Below are 15,541 nucleotides of genomic sequence, written 5' to 3'. Positions count from 1 at the left end.
ATAAGAGGGGGAGGGGCAGAGAGAGAATCTTAAGCAGGCTCCACAGCCAGTGTAGAGCCCGATGTATGGCTCGATCTTACGACCCTGAGATCATGACTTGAGCCAAAATCAAAATCAACCGACTGAGGCACCCAGGTGGCCCTTGATTATTTTTAATGCCTCTTTTTTCAACCTGTTTTTCAAACTAGGTTTAACAATTAATCTACCAGCAGTTCCTTGTTCTACCTACATACCAACAGGTTTGATGGGTATTGTGAAAGGGCTGAATGATGGCCCTAAAAAAGATATGTCCGTGTCTTAACCCCCAGAACCTATGAATGTAATCTTATTTTGAAAAAATTTCCTTGCAGATGTAATTAAGGATCTCATGATGAGCGGTGCCTGGGTGGCTCAGTTGGTTAGGTGTCTGACTCTTGATTTTGGCTCAGGTCATGATCTCAGGGTTGTGGGATTGACCCCCGCACTGGGCTCTGTGCTTAGCTCAGAGTTGGCTTGGGATTCTCCCTCTGGAACCCCCCCACCCCCTACTCACAAGCTTGTGTGCGTACATATTCTCTCTCTCTGAAATAAATAAATAAAATCGTTTTAAAAACAATGGAAGGGGGTGCCTGGGTGGCTCAGTTGGTTAAGTGACTGCCTTTGGCTCAGGTCATGATCCCAGAATCCTGGGATTGAGTCCCACATCGGGATCCTGGCTCAGCGGGGAGCCTGCTTCTCCCTCTGACCCTCTCCCCTCTCATGCTGTTTCTCTCTCTCTCTCTCTCTCTCTCTCTCTCTCTTAAACAAATAAATAAATAAAATCTTAAAAAAAAATAAAATGAATCACAGACCTATACCTCTGAAACAAATAATACATTATATGTTAAAAAAAAAAAAAAAAGATAGCAGGAAGGGAAAAATGAAGGGGGGGGAATCGGAGGGGGAGACGAACCATGAGAGTCTATGGACTCTGACAAACAGAGGGTTCTAGAGGGGAGAGGGTGGGGGGATGGGTTAGCCTGGTGATGGGTATTAAAGAGGGCACGTACTTCATGGAGCACTGGGTGTTACACGCGAACAATGAATCATGGAACACTACATCAAAAACTAATGATGTAACGTATGGTGATTAACATAATAAAAAAATAAATAAAACAATGGAAGGACCTCATGACGAGATCATCCTGGATTATCTGGGTAGGCCCTAAATCCACTGACAAGTTTCCTTATGAGACAAAAGGAGGAGCAGACATGGAGGAGAGACAGTGTGAGACTGGAGTTAGGCAGACATAGGAATACCTATATTATAGCCACCACAAGCTCGAAGAAGGAAGAATTGTTCCCTGGAACCTTCAGAGGGAGCACAGTACTGCCAACACCTTGCTTTTGTACTTCTGCTCTCCAGAAGTGAGAGAATAAAACATTTTTCAAGCTACCAAATTTGTAGTAATTTGTAACAGCAGCCCTAGGAAATGAAAACAGGTATGAAATAGTATTTCTTTATGGTTTTAATGCCCTGATTACTAATAAAGTTGATCATCTTTTCAGATGTTTGTTAATAATTTGGAGTTCTTCATTTATGAATTATCTGCTCTTTTGCCCATTTTTTAAAATGTGTTTGTCATTTTATTTTTGACTCATAGGAGTTGCTTGCATATTCTTATACTATTCCTTTGACAGTCATATGTGTTGCAAATATCTTTTATTTTGTTGTTTTACTTTTTTTATGGTGTATTGATGAATAGAAATTCTTAACTTATTGAGTCAAATTTATTTATCTTTCCCTTTATGGTTTTGCTTTGTATAACATCTTAAAGAAATCTTTCCCTCCCCTTGATGTCATATAGATATTCTCTTACATGGTCCTCTAAAAGTTCTATAATTCTAATTTTTAGATTTAAGTCTTTTTTTTTTTAACCCTTTAGCTGAGTATTTCTAGATTGTCAACGTAGGGATCCAATTCATTTTTCCCTGCCCCCAAAATTTATTGGAGAGTCTCTCCTTTCGTCACTGCTCTGTAAAGTTACCTGTGTCAGAAGTCAACTTTCCATATATGCAAGGGTCTTTTTCTGTGCTGTTTCATAGTCTATTTGTCTATCTCTGTGCAAATAATGCCATTTTAATTATACACTTTTACAAGTTTTGATATCTACTAAAGTAAGTTCATTTTGTGGTTCTTCTTTAGCAGTGTCTTTGCTTTTTGGTCCTGTTCTTTCATACAAATTTTAAAATGAGCTTGTCAAACTTATGAAGAAATCCTGCTGGGTTTCTGATATAAACTGCCTTGAATCTATAAATAAATTCAAGCAGAATTAACATCTTTTTTTTTTTTATTCTTATGTTAATCCCCTTACATTACATCATTAGTTTTAGATGAAGTGTTCCATGATTCATTGTTTGTGCATAACACCCAGTGCTCCATGCAGAATGTGCCCTCCTCAATACCCACCACCAGGCTAACCCATCCTCCCACCCCCCTTAACATCTTTATGACACTGAATCTGTGAGTATGGAAAAGCTTTCTATATATTTTGGTCTTCTCTAATAATCCTAATACAATTCTAAACTTTTCTCCATAAAGATCTTGCATATTTTTAAATTTATACCTAGTACTTCATATTTTTTATTTCTATGATAAATAGTACCTCTTTTAAAAATTAGATTTTCTAACCAATTTCTGCTGCTCTATAGACATGTAATTGAATTTTGTTTATGAATTTTATATCCAGCAACTATGCTCAACTCACTTGTTAATTCTAATAACTGACATATAAATGCGGGATTTTCTATGTGCATAGCTTTAAAATCTGTAATAATGAGTTTTGCTTCTTTCTTTCACTCCTTAGGTGAAAATAAAAGCATTTGTCTTATTTCCAAATTCAAAGGGAAAGTTTTCTATGTTTTATCATTAAGTATGGTACCTTGTTGTAGGTTTGGTTTTTCATTTTTGTTAATAGATACCTAGATCAGGTAAACAAAGCTCCCTTCTACTGCTACTTTATCTGAAATTTGTTTTATTACAAATGCTTCCTGGATTTTATCAAGTACCTTTTCTAAATCCATCGAGATGTCACATAATTTTTCTCCTTTAATCTGTTTAAGTAATTTGCCACATGATCGATTTTAGAATGTGTTAAATCCTACTTGGTCATGGAATAACCCATTTTCATTTCATGGAATTTACCCATTTCTCCTAAGTTTTCAAGTATATTAGCATAAAGTTATTCACAATATTCTCAGATTTCCAATGTTGGTGGCATTTGCAATTGTACTGCCTTCTTCACACTTAAAATATAATGAAGTAAATCTTCCAGTTATCTTAGGCTTTGGTTTGTAGTCTGAACAGAGTTAGTATTTATTACCTTTCTGTTCTGTTCTCGCGTCCTCAAGTTCTTTCTTAGGAGTTTTAGGTTTTATTAATTCTTTGTCCCAGGCAGCCAAAGCTTGTTTTTCCATTTGACGAATTTCGGCTTCCTCTGCATCCAAACGTCGCTTCCACTCGAGCAGTTCCTCTGCATGTTGTCGCCGTTGCATTAGTTTTTGCTCTCGCTTTGTAAGAAACCTATGGTCACACCATGAAGAACAGTCAGAGAACAAATCTAGGGGCGGAAATCACTCTGAGAGCTCTACCACTCACTGCCTTATCAACAAGCTGTGTAAAAACAGGACATTCATACTACTCCTTTGAAAAAACTTTGAAATAACAGAAGCTTTGATGAGTCAACATATTTAGAAAATGAAAGAATTAGTGTTTTACTTGTGATTGTTTGTAAAGACAAATTCAGAAAAGAAAATCTTCAGAATATCTGGACACCCATGGCTGATAATACTTAACTTACATATTCACTTCTCATAGGTGATTCTTTTTCATAACAGAAGATATAAGGAATTTATTCTGAAGGTTCAGACTAGAAACACACAAACCCAAACCCAAAACAACAAAGACCAAAACAACAACAAAAAACAAATCTCAAAGCCCCCAAACAAGCAAGCAAACAAAAAAGATATGTTCATGTCCCTTTTTGACTTTTACTTTCAAATTCAGTCTGTTTTTATTTCAGGTATCACTACACCACTCTTTGGTTCCCACTGCCTAAGAGATGCAATGGGAGGTGATAATTACGGAGAGAACACTGAGCACCACGGTCAGATGTCTTTTGCATATAAACAGAACTAATTATTTTCTTATGTAAAAGGATGCAACAAATGCCTCAAATTTCTCAATTTAACCCAATTTCTGAAGTTAAATAGCCCAATATATCTTAGCTCCAAAGGATTAAGAGAAATTACGGATTTAGGAAAAAGTTATCTAAGTAGTTAAAAAGCTATTACTAAACGCTCCTCATATGTAGATGCCAAAGCTAAACAAAAGGTGGGCTGCTCATATTATTGGTGTTAGATCTGTACTGGTGGCTAATCAACAAAAATGCATTCACACATCCAACAAACACTTAATAAAAAGCACAAAAACTGTCATTCCACTTCTTGAACAATCAGCATATCAAATTAATGTGGAAACAAAAATAATTTATGGGACATTTGACAAGAGGCCCCCAGGCTGTTAAGAAAAAAAAAAAGAAGAAGAAAAGCAAACAAAACAAACAAAAAGAACAGAGCATGCTCTATCAAAGAGTGCACTGAAAAAGGTGCAAAGTTACCTGACCAACTGGTTGTAGATATACAGCTGGAATTTGGGATGAAGGTTGGGAAAACAGACACTGAGAGAGGCCCAGTGGTGAGACGTAAAGACAGAGAAGAAGTAGTGAACAGGAGAGCAGTGTCTATAAAATAAGGAGGAAGATTTTAAAACCAAGAGATCAAGAGGCAGAAAGAATGAGAAAGGGAAAGCAAAAGAGCTGAGTGGAGAACTTTTAATATGCTTCCTGAATAACATTATAAGCTACTCAAAGCAAGTGTTATACTCTGTGTGACATATAAAACATGTACTATTACAGATCTTACCGATGATTTCTGAATAAACATGCCTTTCTTCTCAGATGTTGCTTAACCATCATCTATAGTTTCAGGTAAATTTACTTTATGTGAGTAAAGTTATGAGAAGTACAGTACGGAGCTAAATAAGTTTTCCCATAAGCTTTAACATAGAGTACAACAATTATGGCTGTGAACCTAGTACATCAGCAATTCTACACACATATATAATCCTAAGCAAATGACTTTTATATCTGTACCTTGTCATATATTTTAAGCTTGAAATTAAATAAAAAGCACTATGTTTGCCTCACTTAACCTTTATCATCGTGATCTAGCTTGAAAATAATAATTTAGAAAATAAATTTAGAGTTAAAAATACCTTGTTCACCTCTACAGCATAAAATTTACTGCTCACAGGACCTACTGAAGATATCTTGCTTTATATTTAACAAAGGCCCACTTCAGTAAGACTGAAATATAATATCCACTCCATAAAATATTAGAATGCATAATTAAGAATAAACTAAGCTAGTCGCAATAAATATTCCTGGCTAAAAAAAAAAAATCATGCTATAGACAGCTCAATCATAAGGTTAAAAGAAGAAAATTTCGTATGTTAAAGTTATAAAAGTAGAAAATTCTCTTCTTTTTAAACAGTAAATAGATCATTTATATATGTAAATATAAATATATATATTTGAGAGGTTAAGTAAGTCTAGTAATAGTCTGAAAGGTTAGTTCTCTTTGACAGAGCATGCTCCTGTTCACATGCACACAACAATAACCTGTAGATCAAGGCAACATTTTTTGCCTTGGAAGGGCAAGGAATAATATCAGTATGTCACAGAAGTGAGAAAATCTAGGTATAAATCCAGCTATCCATTTGGATTTTTAAAAATATGTACAATCTTGCCTATACATGTATCTTTAGACACAGACTACTTCAATGTCTGTTTCCCCACATACAACTTAATATTTCACCTCCCCTTCATTTACTTATATATACACACACACACACATACATACACATTCATATCTGGATTGCCTTGATTTTCTGCACCGAAGTTCAAGGAAAAACAATTTTGCCAAATTTTAGTAAGACACTGCACTCTTCCTTGCCATTCTTTATGAATGTATAACTTATTTTAGTGCTAATTATCAAAATATTACACAAAAACAAATGTACTCGGCAAAAGGTCCAAAAAATCTATTCATAATATTCAAATATCACCCACCCTCTTAAGTATATAACTGCTAAATGCATGCATGACCTAGTACAAAAAGTAGAATAGTATTGGAACATGTAAAATAAACTGTAAAAAAAATTACAATTTAAATTTGTCCAGCCCAATATCGAGACTAATAATTTTCTCTACTAGCACAAGTACTGACCATTTATTTTTCATTTATAAGGATTAAATATATTCAAAAGCTCTAAGTTAGAAATGGACAACAAAAGAAACAGCTAACAGAAAAAGGAAAGAAAATAGTTTAAGAAATAGTGTGAGAACAGTTTAACTTAAAGTTAAAACTTCTTCCCAGAAACATATATTCCTTATTTAATATATGTATATTCTAGAAATAGTGTCATTTAAAAGCTAAATAAAGTTGAAATAAAAGAAGCAGTACTTCACACTAGAGTTAACAATCCTTCACGATGCTGCACAAATAAATAAAATTTGTGAATGATGGAGACATAAATGCCTACTAACAGAAAACACTGCTAACATGCTTAATGGTTGGTGTCAAGGCATCCCCCAGCAAGGCTTCTGATGGTAACAGAACACTGGACTGGATAGGATTAGACATAATAGATTTAATCATAATGTAAATCACTGTGTTCTTATAATGTTTAATCTTAAGAAATTCATTAGTAATTAGTTCTCTTTTTTAAAAATTTACTTATGAGAGAGAAAAAGAGTGAGAGCACGCATGCACGGGAAGGAGCAGAGGGAGAGGGACAAGCAGACTCCACGCTGAGTGCAGAGTCCAATGCAGGGCTCAATCTCACCACCCTGAGATCATGACATGAGCCAAAACCAAGACTCAGACACTTAACTGACTGAGCCACCCAGGCACCCCTGGTTCTCTTTTAAAGTCACACTTTCACACTCTACACTTGAACTGTACAGCTATTCAAGCCCAGTAATCAGCCACTGAACACTTTTCCAATTTAAACAGATCCTATTTACAAGGGTCAATTTCTATTGAGATAACTTTAAGTCATCACTGTAGTTTAGATTTAAAAAAAAAAAAACAACTTATGAGGTTATAACAGACCTGTACCCCTGAAACAAATAATACATTATATGTTAATTAAAAAGAAAAAAGAAAAAAAAAGCTATGAGGTTGAAAGCAGATATGCTAACTTAACTCAACTTTAACTTTGGCTGGCTGAGGTCCAGAGAGCAGGGTCCTAGTTCTAGTTCTGTGTGTGACCTGGGATGAGTTACTTATCTCCATAGCCTCAATTTCTTCCTGTGAAACCAAAGGACTACACTAGATGACTTCTCAAAGAGCCCTTTTAGTTCCAGCAGTATATAATGCTTTCTTTCTCCATTCAAGTACCTCCTCACACTTTTTTAAATACCTCAATACACTGCTGGACCACGTGACATAAATGAGAACTTTTTTTTTCATTGAGCTAGTATAATTGTAAATTGTGTTCCAACACATTATAAAACCACGCTATCATCTGAAAGAGCAAAATTATGATGTAAATTTTAAATGAAATTTTGAGTTATAAAATAATTTGACTCAAAGATATTAAACAAAACAAGCAAAAACCTAATACTTTAAATCATTTAAAAATTCTTTCTGGACCCAAAATTAAATATATATTATGATAAATAAAAATGAAACATAGTGTTTATCTCAGGGACATGAGATCGAGCTCCACACTCAGAAGGGAGTCTGCTTGAGATTCTCTCCCTCTGCCCCTCCCCCTACTCACACGCCTGCACACGCACTCTCTCTCTCTCCCTCTCAAAAATAAATAAATCTTAAAAAAAAAGAAAAAAAGAAAATTCAGTCTTGTATTTTTTCCTAAGCAAAATTTATTCTATTACTTAAAACTGTCTAATGATTTGCATATAATTAAACAAAATGCAGGTATGTTATTCCTAACCTAGGAAGTAAAGAAAATAAAAACCATTATCAGGTTATCAGGATTTATCCAGCTACCACACTTAAACTAGAACCTTGTAAGAAATTTTATTTCTAATTTAAGGCAGGGGTGCCTGGGTGGCTCAGTCGTTAAGCACCCAACTCTTGATCTCAGTTCAGGTCTTGAGCTCAAGGTCACCAGTTCAAGCCCCACTTTGGGCTTGAAAAAAAAAAATACTGGCAAATTCTAACTTAAGGCAACAGTATTTAGTATATTTTTTAGAATTCTTCTTTAATGGAATATCAAAAGTCTTCCCCTGCAAATCCTTAACTTTTTAAACTCAGCAGATTAATGAAGATTTTAATACTGACCAGACAATACCACAAATATTGTTATCAGAGCTGCGTCATACAATATCTGTTTAACTTTATGATTATTTAAAACCAAATAAGTTAATTTGTTCCTTTAGTGGTTCTAAGCTAACTGGGAATATTTTTAAAATTTTAAATTTTAAGTAAATAAAGTATTTAAATATTTAAAATGAATGTCTGAGAAGTTTTGTGTCTTCATTTTTCCATGCTAACTTGGTCTGCGATGATCAAATCAAAATATAACATGTTTGTGGGATTTTTTTTTTTTTTTTTCTTTTTCTTTTTCTTATAAATTATTTACTAATTCAAAAGTATATTTAACTTGGAACACTCATCCACTGAAAACTGACTTGATATATTCTTTTCAGTAAAAATTTCTTCGTCTTCTGAACTTCCTTAGCAATTAATTTATATACACTTCTCTACAGGACTGATATTTGTTCTTTTTTCCACCTAGGCCATACGCTTTTTAAGGGCAAGGTTTATGTTTGATTCACCTTCATATCTCTCAGAACCTAGCCCATTCACACATTTCCCAACAAATAATTGCTAAGAATAAGTATATATTTAATAAATAATATGGAAGAACAGCTGCTATTAAAGAGAAAATACACTGTGTCTTATTTTAACACTTGAAGATGAAGATAAACCCATCCTGTTTGTGTTTCATTTGCTCAGTAAAAAATTTTCCTGAAAGAGAACTGGCAAATTAACAGAAAAAGTCAATGCATGGTGTTTTCTTTATGAATATATGTTTCAGGATTACAGACAATGCACTTATATTATAAATAATGCCCCTCACAGTAATAAACAAAACTCAGATTTCTTTTATCAACAGTACCAAAAAGACTGACGGCTATTCAGTCTGTGGCTTTTGCAAACACAACATTATGACTAATCTTTTTCACAGCTTAAATTCCTTTTGCTTTTCACTACACTGAGAAAAGAAAATTATTTATATGTCAGATCAATAAAAAGGTCAGGAAAAGCCACAGATTAGAAATAGAAATTTTAACAAAGGCATCACTGTCTCAATGAAACATTAAAGAAGGAAATCTTTCACTGTAGCCAAGAATAGTTTGATAGTTTCAAAAAAAATCTGTCACAGAATCAGAGTTCAGAGGATTAGCAATAAGCAATGACATATAATGAAAAAGTTCTTCCCAAAAGTTAGCTAAACTTACTGAGGGAGGACTGCTTTATGACAGGTGTCTTATATCAATAAAATAGTAATCTCTTGGAAGACTGCCTTTGCAAATCTACACAACAAATAATAGCGTCTAGTAGCAAAGGCTCAAATGATTTTGTTATTAGGTATCTACTGTAGCAAATGACTATAAAATTAACTCTATTTATTGACACTTATTTACTGACATTCCAATACTGTTGAAGGAAATCTAATTGTAAAGTTTTGGTGATCTGAATGGTATTTAAAAACCAGTTTTCACATTATTTTGTTCTAGACATTAAAAAATATCACATAATAATTTTCCTTTATAGTACATTGCTAATTTTGAAAAATACTCCAGTTTATCCTCAAATTTCAGCACCATCATAAAACATTAAAAATGATTCCTTTGCCACTGCTGTCCCTACCCCATCCCTACCCACAAACACAACTTCATTGCTTCAAAGAACAAATCAAGTCACTGAATACTTCAAAGCCTATTTCTTTGACAAATTGCTCAAATGGTTCCTGTAGTAGTTGACAAAGGAAGGTAGAAGGCAGAACAATAATACAAAAATTCCACGTATTTAATATTTCAGATTCTGAGAAAATAATAAAAGTTGGAACAAAATCAGTAAATGTCATCTTCAATTTGTTATTTAGAATTTTTAAAGCTTTAACCAAATGTGAAATAAGCACCACATAAACGGACTCATTTCATAAACAGATTTAGGATTAGCAGTTTCTTCTACAAATGTGATTAAAATTATTAGGATATTATTCATAAAGACCAGCAATGAAGACCTTACTAATATAGATGAGCAAGGGATCAATGAAGAAATTACCCCTGAAACTCTTTCCTCCAATATTTACCATTCAAAGACATTTGGAAGCATATTTAAAATGTCAAATCAGTTATAAAAATTCATGAGAGAGATTATTCTGAATTCAAACATCCATGAAGCAAAACAGTATGCCTATACAGACTATGGGAAAATTTTATCAGGAAAGGAAGAAAGCATCTTTAGTCTACATTTCAATAAATTCCTATATGAAAAAGCCTTATTTAGTCTATCCCACGGAATGATCCAAAAGGAATATTTACACGTTTATAAATACTTGGTTTTACCCCCTTATATTTAAGATTCTGTATTTATTTTTTAAAACTTATTTTCATCACCAATTTAGGTATTTTAAAGTTATGAAATGCGATTTAACAAGCAATGAAGCGCCAATGTATAACACTGTACCTATAGTAGGTAAGGTTTGATTTACAAATGCTTGACTGTTCAGAAACTCATTGATGGTTGATGTCACATGAATATAGAGCATTATTAAATTTGGTAATGTGTGGTACACTGACAAAGGATATCAAGATACAACTGTGGTTCAAACTGTTAACAAAATAAAATAACAGTCAACAAAACATTTTCATGGGTCTCTCTTTCATATTTAAAGAAGGTAGAGGTTATAAAGTAAAGGATAGGGTCCGCAAGCAGATATTTCACAAGCATATTTAATGAAATGTATACCCAGAAGAGTACACTCTCACATAAATGTAACTTTATATGGCCAACACTGACATACAACTGAGCTACATTTAAGTAGAAGCAGCTTTCTTTAAAGGAGCCTCTAAAAAAATAATACTTAGAAATGTTTCAGAATCATTCAACATCCCAGAATTTCAGTTTTTCTGGTTTCAAATGAGCAATCCACACCTTCTCACAGCTTAAAATTTCTATTTGACCTACGCATGAGAGTGGTCAGAGAGCCACAGGATGAGATCTCAGGATATACCATTAATTGCTTCCCCAAGTTAGTAGACATATTCTCAGATTTCAGGGAAGGTATAAATTTCACACTTACTTTTAGCTTTTAATAAAAGAAAGATGGAAACATTGTCCTGGGTATATGTGCAATTACTATGTTGGTTTTTAAAATAAGAAACCTGACTGTATTAAAAATAAGAAAATCTGTTTTATAGTAAGATCTATAGTTAATTGACTTCCAGGTTGATTTAACAATTCTGCTAAAATGCTACTGAATTCATAAAATATTACATTTTATCAATCTAATCTAATGAAGTACATTAAAAATATTTTTGCTATCATTTTCAATGTGAACAGGATAATATTTATAAAAATAAATTACTTTTCATCCATGCGGCTTCTCATTTTTTTCAGTTTCTGCATAATGCTGCTAGTTTCACTGCTGGAGATTGAAATGGGGGAAGGACTTCGGGTCTCCAAGTCAGTTGGACCAGGACTGGTTGCCTTATTATCCTTTGTATCATCATCACTATGGGAGTCCTTAAAACAAAAGAGGGTAAAGTTTTATAATTTTTTATAATTTTACTGGAGTTTAAGATCTCAAAATGACTTCAAACATTGTTGTTTCAAAATTAAGTTTATCCTCAAAACCATATTTATAAAATAGCTGCAATTAAGGAATTACTTAAATTACTTAAAAGACAAAAAATTATAAACAACATTTAAAAATGGCTAAAATACAGATTTTGTTATATATATCTTATATATATCTTACATATATCTATATATAATCCCAAATTATAATTTCTTTTTTTTTAATTTTATTTATTTATTTTTAAATTTTATTTATTTATTTGAGAGAGAGAGAATACGAGTAGGCGGAGGGGCAAAGGGAGAGGTAGAAGCAGACTCCCCGCTGAGCAGGGAGCTCGACTTGGGGCTTGATCCCCGGACTGTGGGATCTCTACCAGAGCTGAAGGCAGGCACTTAACCAGCTGAACCACCCAGGCGCCCCCCAAAGTACAATTTCTTTAAAAGACTGAAAAAAACAAAAAAATCTTCTGCTACTAGCAATCTAGAATTTCACTATCCTAATTTCTTTTAAATTGAACCACTGAAAAGGAATATAAACACTATATATACACGTACAGATATAAGAATGAAGGGAACACATAAACTTATTTTAATACTACTGAGGGATGGATCTTTTTTCTTTCCAAATTCTAATGGGAAAAACAGTATTTTCTCAATTTAAAAAGTTGAAAATGAAAACATTTAGAAATACTGGTTTAACTGATACATTATTTCTCACGAGCAAAATTTATAATGAAAACATTTAGGGGACGCCTGAGTGGCTTAGTCAGTTAAGTGTCTGCCTTTGGCTCAGGCCATGATCCTAGGGTCCTGGGATGGAGCCCCACATCAGGCTCCTTGCTCAGCGGGGAGCCTGCTCCTCCCTCTGCCTGCTCTGCCTGCCACTCCCCTTGCTTGTGCTCTTGACAAATAAATAAAATCTTAAAGAAAAAAACATTTAGAACTATTGGTTTAATTGATATATTATTTCTCATGAGCAAAAACTAACTTTAAATGCTTAAATAAGTCTAAATGCTTAAGTAAGAGAATAGTCATTTATTCTCATAACTTTTCAGGAAGATGAGTAGGGACAATTGTGACCATTTTTATTTTGTGAACAATACATATAGCAGAGGACTTCTCCTTCCCTTTCTGCCTCCTAAATGATTCAGTCCTAAAGTCATTAGGTGGAACAGCGCAAGATAGGGGTCCATGCAAAGGTAGAGGTGGACAAGGGGACCTAGAGTGGGGTGTCCCAACTGGAGTGAGATGAAGAGGGCATCTAATACAGGAGGGTTATTACTCAAGTGGAACAAAGAGGATGTCCACAGGGGAGTGGCCCTACATGGCATGTTACAAGCCCAAATAGAGTGAAGTGCCATTCCCACAGAGTATAGAAAGGTTAAGGAGAGTACAGAGAAAGGGCAAGGAGATGGGGGAATAGCTTGACTTGGGAGTCAGAATCCAGGGGTGGTGAGGATATCCACATGAGGAAAGGGGTGGCAGTGGTTATGGGAGATGGGTTACACAGAGGAATGAGCAAATCATGATCTATATTAAGGAAAATGTTAACCAGCTGTCTATCAGAGAAGGACGTTTCAAAAGAGAGAAAACTAGGGGGGTGGAGGGATGGGGTAACTGGATGATGGGCATTAAGGAGGGCATGTGATCTGATAAGCAGTGGGTGTTATACCTAACTAATGAATCACGGAACACTACATCAAAAACTAATGATGTACTGTATGTTGGCTAATTGAACTTAATAAAAAAAAAGAAAACTAGAATGGAACCTTATGGTGCTGCATTGGAACTGGAAGGATCAGTATGAACTCATAATACCTAAATACTGTATATGTATATATACTGTATACTGTATATGAACATACAGAAATAAACATACATGTAAAATGTATTTTTTATTACATCTACATAAACATACATATTGTCTAGATTTGTTGCTTTTAGGAGGACCAGAACCAGAATAGTAATGAGCATGCTTAGCACCAGATCTTGGTTTCTGAATAACTTTCCTTCTCGGAGAAACAGCTGATTCCAAGTCTGGGGCAGGGAAGGTATAAGATGACACTGAGACATCTTGTTGCAGAAAACATGGAAGTGCTCACAGACTGTTGGGGACATATCAAAAGCACACAGAAACTTGAAAAGGCTCCTAATGGTCTGACCTGGGACAAAGTGAGCATCAAAACAAATGACAGTAACAGATTTAATGCTGAATAAAATAGGAATCTGTAAGTCCATACTAATATAAATAAAAGAGTAAGTTTAAAGAAGAACAGAAATTTATGTAGTCTCAAAATAACTCATGCAAAGTACTTATTATTTACAAAGGGAAAGAAAGTAACTTTATAGTGAAGTCTGACAGCCGCCCTCTTAATCAAGTGATCAAGTCAACATCATCAGTAATGGGATAAATCAAAATCAGGCACCACCTGATTGAATGCAGTGAGAACATGGCATCACTTCTGTAATATTCCAGCTAAAGATGCACAATCTGAACCTAATTATGAGGAAATATCAGACAAATTCAAGTTTGAGAAACATTCTACAAAGTAACTGGCATGCAATCTTCCAAAGTGTCAAGGTCATGAGAGTCAAGTAACTTTTCCAGACTGAAGGAGACTAGAGAGATATGAGAACTAAATGCAATATGTGATTTTGAACTTACCTTCTGATAAAAGCACATTATTGTGACAACTGGAGGACTGTCATACTCCAGGAAGATAGAATTCTTTGTACAGTGTTTGAAATTTTCTATAAATTTAAGATTGTTTCAAAATTTAAAGTGTATTTTAAACATCAAAGCAGAAAATGCTAAGATTTATTTAACTATACAATTATCCAGTGTGGGTTCTCCAACACTATATTAACACTTTACAGCATCTCAGAATAGATCCAAATTTTGCTTTTATCTGAATACCTCCTTTGACTCTTGTATCATTATATTAATACTGAATAGCTAAAATTAAGTACCAAGAGCAAAAATGGTCTCTCTCATTAATTCTGAGGAATATATCTGGATTGATAAGCAAGAACAAGGCTCTCTGTCCCAAATGAGTTTATAAATGGAAAACATTTTTCAACTATCATATGAACCACGTGTCCCTTTCAAAACTTGAATATTCCATGGGAAAAAAAATAAAAACTCTCACTATACATAAAGATACATACATAGAACTTTATTCTAGTTCATCTAACATCTATGAACATATCCATCAGACGAGAAAGTGAGGCAGGATTAAGTATTAGCAAGCAACATGAGAGAGAAAAGAAATAGTAATTTCGTGTAATTTACCAATTTATTCTCCCCTGCCGACTTTAACTTCTCCTGTAACTTTATGGTGGTCTGTCGGATCCTTTCTATCTCCTCCTGCTGTTTCAGAATCAGTTGTCTTTCCTTCCGAGCTGCCTTATTGGCTTCTTGAAGACGTTTAATTTCTGCCTAAGGTTTAAAGAATTAGAAGAGCAACTGAAATTTGGAGGATACAAGTCCAAAGTAGTATTTTAAGAAAGCCCAATCATCACATGTATCAAAAATAAAAACATACAGTATATTCAAGATAAAAGTAATAATATTGAAAAATTTTGAAGTAGTGAAGGAGGAAAAAAAGAGTCTCACAAC

The 15,541-nt window shown here is 34.1% G+C and overlaps 1 protein-coding gene across 1 annotated transcript in view; it reads right to left on the bottom strand.

Annotated features, from left to right (window-relative positions):
• Positions 1-15,541, bottom strand: part of CEP350 (centrosomal protein 350) — a 131,849-nt gene that overhangs the window by 43,293 nt on the left and 73,015 nt on the right. The window contains exons 25-27 of the mRNA XM_044915927.1: positions 15,215-15,361; positions 11,711-11,868; positions 3,342-3,541 (exon numbers count right to left, since the gene is read on the bottom strand). Coding sequence (XP_044771862.1) covers positions 3,342-3,541; positions 11,711-11,868; positions 15,215-15,361 — 505 coding nt within the window. The remainder of the gene's footprint in view (positions 1-3,341; positions 3,542-11,710; positions 11,869-15,214; positions 15,362-15,541) is intronic.

The sequence above is a fragment of the Neomonachus schauinslandi genome, chromosome 6 (genome assembly GCF_002201575.2).
Source record: "Neomonachus schauinslandi chromosome 6, ASM220157v2, whole genome shotgun sequence".
NCBI classification, from domain to species: domain Eukaryota; kingdom Metazoa; phylum Chordata; class Mammalia; order Carnivora; family Phocidae; genus Neomonachus; species Neomonachus schauinslandi.
Note: the sequence above shows the minus strand (reverse complement) of the source record. Positions and strands in the feature narration are given on the sequence as shown.